The following is a 7,841-nucleotide window of genomic DNA, read 5'->3' on the forward strand; positions in this document are numbered from 1 at the left end:
AAGGCCCCCCAGTGGCACCCCCTGCCCTGGGCAGGGACACCTCCCACCAGCCCAGGTTGCTCCAAGCCCCGTCCAACCTGGCCTTGAACCCCTCCAGGGATGGGGCAAATGCATTTACAGTGAACAGACTTCAAAGTCTAGGAGGAGCCATTATGATTATTACCTTAGATTAAATAATTAATTTAGATTAACAGAAGAATGCCTGAAGATAACCTGATTATAGGAAAAAACCCCACCACTTTCTGGAAGCAGAGAGCTCTAGGAAATACGCAAAACAAGATGCACTGCCTGGAAGATGCAGCTTCACCAATGCAGACGGGGAGTAAAGAGCCCTTGATCTGTTGGGGATGCACTGAATTCCTCGTTACTTGAAATCTTGGGTTTGGAAGTTTATCCAACCCCTCTGCTCCGGCCAGAGGTGAAGGCAGTGGCATTCCCTCTCTGCCCCGCAGCAGACTCCCGGGGCAGCGACTGGGTTTCACTCCCAAAGTCCAATGCCCCGACAGGGCAGAAACCGATGTTTGCAAGGAAATGAAAGCAAACCCTCAGCCTCCACATCACGGGACGCTTACATCGGGGCCAGGAGGAAAAGATGAGAGCGAGCAGCCTGTGGTTCAGCATGCATTGAGTCATGTATGTGAGAAACAGAAGCAAATACAGAAAAATCGGCAGGAGAAAAAAAAAAAAACCACCAAGCCTGTGCTCTGCAGTGATTCCCATGATTTGTGGGCTCCAGTCATTAATGCCACAAACCCACCGCCTGGCGCTCAGCGAGCGAGCTCTCCTGAGGAGCCATTTAATTGAGCCTTTCCGTAATAAACCCGCCTGTGGGAACGGTTGCGTGGGCAGCCCTGGGGCCACTGGGCTGTGCAGAGAGCAGCTCCAGCCCCTCGGACACCCACCCACCACACACCTCCCACCCCAGAAGTCACCCCGCAGAAGGACGCCCACAGCCCGCCCTGTGTCCCCTCACCTCTGATGGTTGAGTTTTTCGGTCCGAGGGTTTTCTTTCTTGCCAGCCTAGGTGGCAGGGGGGACCGCCAGCCCAACTTGCAGAACTCCAACCGAGACCAATCGGTGTCACTGACGGGTGCTGGGAGCTCAACACAGGAGCCAAACACCAGGGTTTAAAACTAATGGAGGGGGCTTAGGCTTGGACCTGCTCCCTTTATCTTCCTACCGTGTGCTTCATATGAATCACAAGACCCAGCTCCTACCAGCTCATTGCAAAAATGCGAGAGGAAGGGGACTGTACCTTGGACGCCACAGGTTTCCCGTGGAGCTGGTGGCCTCCTGCCTCGCTCTGCCCCGTGCTCGGGCGCCTGGCGCTTGTAAATCCTGTGGGGCTGCGCCGCTCCATCCTCCCGAAAGCTGGTGGACACTGGTTCGATGAAATAGTCCTCGTTCATGAGCCGGAACACACCTTTCTGGTAGGGAGAGACAAAGCTGTCACCATGAAGCCATCAGGCTCACACTGAAGAACCTGGCAATGGGAGAGGGCTTGCGAAATTTTCCAGGAAGAAACAGGTGTTCTCTAAAGAAACTGGTTTTATGGGTGTTTTAGAGCTCTAAACTCTCAGACAAAAGACAACAAGCCAGCATGGGGTGATCACTAAGAAAGTAAAAAGCTGAAGAGATCCCATCAGAAAGTGCAGATGGGTGGTGAGCCCAATGGGTGTCTGATAGTGAGGAGCTGAGGGACGGCAGGGATGCTGAGACAGAGAAACGCCGTCTCCAGAGAAGCAGAGCACACCAGGAAGAAGCACCCATAGGCTCTCAGGCTGTGCTCATGCCACCCATCTCCCACCTCCCTGGAGCCGCTCTGGGGAGCCCAGGGAGACAGCCCAAAGGACGGCTTTGACCCTACTGCAGCACCAGCGTTTTGAGTAAGTGTTGCACAAACGGAGATGTTTTCCTGAGGATATCCTCGTCAGACGCAGCCAGCTGCTTCTGGCCCCCTGCACTGCTGAGGCACCACCACCGTGAACATTGGGCTGCGGGCTTCCCGCGGTCAGGGACCAGAAAACCTCCGGGGAAGAGGAACCTGCAGCGGCAGTTGATCAGGGCAGGAACTCCAATCAAGGAGAGTCAGCCCCAGGGCAAGGAGCATGGCCCCTCCATGCAACAACGGGAGGATGTGTCGTTGGCATCTCTCCTTTCGCAGGAAATGACACCCTGAAACTCGCCTTGGCTAATTACGACCCCCCTGGCCTGGCCCAGCTGCAACACGTCGTTACGGACTCACCCAGGACTGTCCACGCTGCATCCCACGGACATACAGCTGCATGCGCTGCTCAGGAAGCTCTTTGGACGGGCAGCTTCAGCCCAAGGAACGGCAGCTCCCGCGGGAGCCTGCAGCGTCATTCGGTCAGTCAGGGTGCTGCCACGAGGAGCGTTTTGTAAATGTATTTTATGCCAGAAGACAAATCCCTCTGCTCTGTTCCTTCAGAGCAGCCTTACGGTGTCTGGAGCAGAGGGAGGCGTCCTGCGCTTACTTGGAGCCTGTTTGTGCTCAGCGTTGCCCACCGTGCTTTTGCTCTGACTTGTTTGTTACTTTGACACCTCAGGACAGGGCACGGACAAAGAGAGAGGAACAAAACATGCCTCTACAACTGTTCCCACGTTGCCAAGATACAATGGGACTGAGCCTACCAGTGATGCTTTCTCACTGCTCATGCAGTGCTGGGGAAGAGAAAACGGCTTCCTCCCTAATTAACTTCTTGCAAATGTGAAATAGCAAGGAGGAAATGCTGTGGGGACGGGGAAGGAAGGGAAGGAGGCCACAAATACCATTCCTTCTCCATTTCCAGATGCAGGTTATTCCGAGCCAGGAAGGGAACAGAGATTGCTGCCCCGGCTGAGATCTGCCCAGGGACCATGTTTGTCACCAGCTGGTTCTGCAGAAGCACCAAGTTGCATTTGCTGCCCACGGAAAGGTCCAGTTTTCTCTGTTTAAAACACACCTGGTTAACCTTCACCTTTCCGCACCTTGCATGTCCCAGTCCGCCCCAGTAAGCAGTGCCAGCATCCCTAACCCCTGTCTCCTGCTCCCTCACCATGGGCCGCAGCGAGAGTAAGAAATAGCCTTGGAGAAGATGGAATTGCACTGGCAAAACTACACAGGAGAGAGAGCAGAACCCAGCTCTTACAAGTCTATTTTATTTCAAAATCACTGTCTGGAGGAGTTCAAAATCTTACAGTAGTGTTGTAAGAGAGGTGAAGCCTGGTCATGGGAACAGGGATGTTGGAGGTGGCCAAGCGTGTCAAACGAGGTACAACCACCGTGTGCTACACCGGTAACAGATGCTGGAGCAGGGGCTGCTCCAACGACGGTATCGGGGAACTCGGCCCTTCGAGGTGCTGATGCGATTCGGTTCAACGCGTGAGAACGCTGCAAGCAGGCGTGTGCTTTACAGCTGGGAAAGGCGGAGCGCTTTCAGTGCAGCAACGCTGGGCATGAAACACAAGGTAGCACCACCACATCACACGTCTAAATGCCATATTCTGCCCCAGCCGACAGCTCCCGGCTTTCCCACACCAGTAGCATGTGCCTCGATTATACCCTGGAATACCAGAATACGTGGAATACCACGCTTACAAGTGGCGTTTGAGTAATGTAATATAATGCAATGAGGCAGCAGCTCAGAACATACTTTCCTTCCCGTAGCAATTCTGAGGCACACTGCTAAGCGCAGTTTCCCGTGGGTTAGTATCTGCCTGACAAAAACACACGGCTGTTTTAAGACTGAGTAGAGAAGGTTTAAAGCAACTTAAGGCTGAGTTTTCCTCACCACTCGCAGTTTCTGGGCTGCAGACCCTCTCGCATCGTTGTGCTAGTGCCTTTTGTGAGATAACAATTTTTTCTGCTTCTTAAAAAATAATACTAATCCATTGCACTTGCACGATACTGTTCATTTTTCGACACACTTTACAGACCGTAATGATGGGGTTCACCAAACACCACTATGAAATGGATGCTTTCAGGTGACACGTTACGTGGATGACAAATTATTTAATGAGTAACTTCTATTTTTGCTCTCCCGTCTGTGGTTAATTCACAAAGAGAAGTCCAATTCCCTTAACCAGAATATATTTCAAATGTCCTGGGTGAACATCCTTCGGCCCATTCACTATTAGCAGCTCAGTTTTGCTTGGTTCACGCTGCAAGACCAGATTTCTATGTCTGATGGCAGATTTCAGCTCGCTGGCTCAGGCCACGCAAACATTCCCAGACCCATCATATATTACCGGAGGTGCCCATGTGTAAACTGACATTCAGGGGAGTGTTCACAACACTTTCTGCTTCTGTGTGCACTGCAGCCATCAGTCTTTCTCTCACACAAACATTCACAGAAAAAACAATCAAAAGGTTGTGTGTTCCTCCCAGGTCCGTCGGGCCATTTTTTCTCCGAATGATGAGCCCTGGCTATTTTCCGCAGCCTCATCCCCCTGGAGACAGGGGTGCTGCATGAACCGCAGGGTGACAAACATCCCCAAACGCTGTTCAATTTAGTAGGAAAAGAGCAACCGACACCTTCCAGGACGTGCCCAGCTCCTGCCCCGCCATCAGCCACGGCGGGGAAGGTCTGAGCTCTCTTCTTGCAGCTTGGGGTGCGGGAGCGGCAGCAGCGATGCTCCCCACCGCGCTCCCTCTGCCCCCCCCCGACACACAGCAGCACGCCCTGGCGCCTCCAGACCCGCCGCAGTGACTCGGGTGGCCTCTGCAGACCTTCCATTAAGAAGCCGCACCGCTCCAGCAGGCTCACTCAGCGCACGGACACACGCCTGCCGTTAGTTAAACACAGGAAGCTTAAAACGCAAACACAGCCCCCGGCCGAACGAAGCCACCTGCGGCAGGCAGCAGAGCGACGGTGCCATGGAGTTACCGTCCCTCCAAGCCCACAGGCGCCGGGTGCGAGCACTGACGGGGATCCCTCCCTCCACCCTGTGCTGAGGATGCCGGGGGGTTTTCCCAGGGTCACCCCCTGTGAAGGAGAAACCCCCCCCCCATACACCCACCGCCTGCAGGCAACCCCAGCACCTCTGTCATCCCACCGCCCCTGCTCGGGAATGGGGCTCTGCGCATCGTGGGAGCTACCAAGTGCTATGGTACAACTTCTGCAACCCCCCAAGGCGTTTTAAGCCCCCCCGGGGACCCGGTACCTGCGCTAGCGGGATGCCAGCGAATGCAGACACGCACAGTTACGCTGCAGTCCTGAATTTGCCCTGCTGAGTGCCGACGCAAGAGTCTTATTTGTGAAAGTCACTTCTCCTTTCAGCAAAACTTACACTCCTACAAGTCACTATTGCCCTCGAAAATATTTGCAGCAGAATAAGGCAGGGGAGGTGTTCACAAAACATAAGGAATTTTCACGGTACATGAGCTGCGTTACCATAAATACCTCCCGGCTTCCAACACCTTCTTTTCAGATGCGTTTCTCATAATCCTACGTTTATGTACTAGAAGGCGGAGGCGATTATGAGAATTGCTCTCTTTGGGAATTTGGACACAAACAAGTAAACACAGTCCCCGAGAGTTCCCAAACCGCTGGAATCCATGGGAAATTTACAGTCAGCTCATCCACGGCCGCATCAAACCTACGCAAAGAGATCCTGACTCTGCTGCTGTCAGAGGGAATTTTGCTATTGCTTTCAGGAGAAAAAAGGATTTCATGCAGCTTTGGCTATTTCCTTATTGTCTAAAACTCTCTGTACTTACCAGGCCATCACAGGTGCTGAGCACGGCCAGCCCCCCCGTCACCGCCCGGCTCTGCACCTCCCCAATCATATGGCAGGAGTTGGATGCGTGAGACTGGATCTTGGCGTTCGCGATGCCCCCGTATCGCCGCTCGCTGACGAACCCAGGCGCCAGGAGGTTGTGGTTGAGGCTCAGGTTGAATTTCAGGGGTTGCCCTTTGTAATGCAGTTCATAGAAGGCGAGAAACTTGCTCCTGGAGGAAGGCGACCTGCGGTGAAGTGCTCGGTGGGACAAATCGTAGGACAGGAATGATCCGCTCTCGTCAACCTTGATGGGGTGAACGATGTCGCTGCTGGCGTACGGCAGGGCAGGCTCTGGGAAGACAGGGGTTCTGTGGTTAGCTTTGGGATTCGTCACCTTTCTGAAGGTGATGAACTTGCTGAACTCCGAGGCAGCCCAGCAGGACCAGGTACCCAAATACCCGTTGCATCTGGTGACTGGTCTCCGCTGCCGCTGCCAAAGGCACAGCGGGGAGCGGGGAAAGGCTGGAACCCCACGGCCCATGGGGTCCCACGCAGCCCCCATGCCCTGGGGGTGGCAGGGGCTGGGATTTTCCCCAGGAGAGGGTTAAGGTGGGGAAGGATGGAGGTAGGCAAGGCAGAGGCCACTCAGCTCCACGGCTCTGCTCCGGCCGGGGCGCTCCCGGTACCCACGCACACCTTCCCGCTGTTTAATTAAAAAAAAACAAAAACAAAAAACCACCAAAAAACCAACCAAACAAAAACCCCAAATAACCCAGCAAACAAAACAAAACCCCAAACCCTCAAATCCCAGTTTTGAAGCGGTGTTCGGAAGCCGTCTCTGGGGGCAAAGCACTCCCGGGCACTGAGCGCCCCGGAGCTTGCCCAGCCGGGTGCGCAGCGCTGCGGCCGGGGGGAGCCGGGGGGAGCCCAAGGGGAGCCCGGGGAGAGCCGGGCTCCCGGCCCTGTGCATCCCACCGGAGCCGCGGGACGAGCCCTGCAGCGGCGGGGGGGCACCGGGCTGCCCGGCCCCGGGAGCCGCCGCGCTGCCCCGCGGAGCGCCCCGCGCACATCCCCGCGCCCCCCTCGCGCTTCCCTCCGCGGACCTGTCCGCCCCGTCCCTCCGCCCGCCTGCGCGCCCGCGGCCAGCGCGGCGGCCAGGAGCAGGAGGCCGGCCGGGGCCGGGGCCGGCGGCGGGGCCGGCATGGGTGCGGGCAGCGGGCGGCTGAGCGCGGGCGGCGGCGGGACGCGCCGGCGAGGCGGCCGCGGCGGGCGGGGCTCCGCGGCTGCGGAGGGCGCGGGCAGGGCCGGGCAGCGCGCGCCTCCCGCCGCCGGTGCGGGCCGAGGGCGCCCCCCCGCGGCCGCGGTGAGCGCCTCCGCCGGTGCCCCCGCCGCGGGGCTGCGCGAATTTCAGTGGAAAAAACGAAAATACGGTGCTTTCCCGAGGCTGCCGTTTCCCGGGCGCAGAGCACGGCTGAGGCTGTCCCGTGCGGCGTCTTTTTTTTTAATTTTCTTTTCAGGATGAAAGGAGCGGGAAATACAAAACTTGGAGGAGAGAATCACAGAGTGGTTTGGGTTGGAAGGGACCTTAAAGGCCACCCAGTGGCACCCCCTGCCCTGGGCAGGGACACCTCCCACCAGCCCAGGTGGCTCCAAGCCCCGTCCAACCTGGCCTTGAACCCCTCCAGGGATGGGGCAGCCACAGCTTCTCTGGGCAACCTGGGCCAGGGGCTCAGCGCCCTCCCAGCCAAGAATTTCTTCCCAATATCTCATCTCAGTCTCCCCTCTTTCAGTTTAAACCCGTTCCCCCTCGTCCCATGGCTCCCCTCCCTGCTCCAGAGTCCCTCCCCAGCTTTCCTGGAGCCCCTTTAGCGACTGGAAGGGTCTCCGAGGTCTTCCCGGAGCCTTCTCTTCTCCAGGCTGAACGACTCCTGGCGGCGGCTACAGGGAACAGGCAGCGCGCGACCGGGGGGGCGCTGCCGAGTACCGTAGAATGAAGCCCTTAACTGTAGCGCCCGGCTAGCTCAGTCGGTAGAGCATGGGACTCTTAATCCCAGGGTCGTGGGTTCGAGCCCCACGTTGGGCGTATTAGTTTTTCTCCCCCGGTCTTTTGCCTTATTTTT

At 56.7% G+C, this 7,841-nt stretch overlaps 1 protein-coding gene and 1 non-coding gene across 3 annotated transcripts in view; one reads left to right on the forward strand and one right to left on the reverse strand.

The window, feature by feature from the left end:
• Positions 1 to 6,947, reverse strand: part of ADAMTS7 (ADAM metallopeptidase with thrombospondin type 1 motif 7) — a 51,031-nt gene extending 44,084 nt beyond the window's left edge. Inside the window, exons 1-3 of one of the 2 annotated variants that reach the window (XM_054214795.1) lie at positions 6,825 to 6,947; positions 5,720 to 6,072; positions 1,256 to 1,427 (exon numbers count right to left, since the gene is read on the reverse strand). In XM_054214795.1, the coding sequence (XP_054070770.1) occupies positions 1,256 to 1,427; positions 5,720 to 6,072; positions 6,825 to 6,924 (625 nt within the window). In that variant the 5' untranslated portion in view covers positions 6,925 to 6,947. Of the gene's footprint in view, positions 1 to 1,255; positions 1,428 to 5,719; positions 6,398 to 6,824 lie in introns of those variants that run through there. The other variant, XM_054214794.1, reaches the window with a different exon arrangement.
• Positions 6,948 to 7,731: 784 nt separating this feature from the next.
• Positions 7,732 to 7,804, forward strand: TRNAK-CUU (transfer RNA lysine (anticodon CUU)). Its single transcript has one exon. It is a non-coding gene; the product is annotated as a tRNA-Lys (tRNA).
• The last annotated feature ends 37 nt before the right edge of the window (positions 7,805 to 7,841 follow it).

Source organism: Rissa tridactyla, chromosome 9 (assembly GCF_028500815.1).
Source record: "Rissa tridactyla isolate bRisTri1 chromosome 9, bRisTri1.patW.cur.20221130, whole genome shotgun sequence".
Taxonomy (NCBI): domain Eukaryota; kingdom Metazoa; phylum Chordata; class Aves; order Charadriiformes; family Laridae; genus Rissa; species Rissa tridactyla.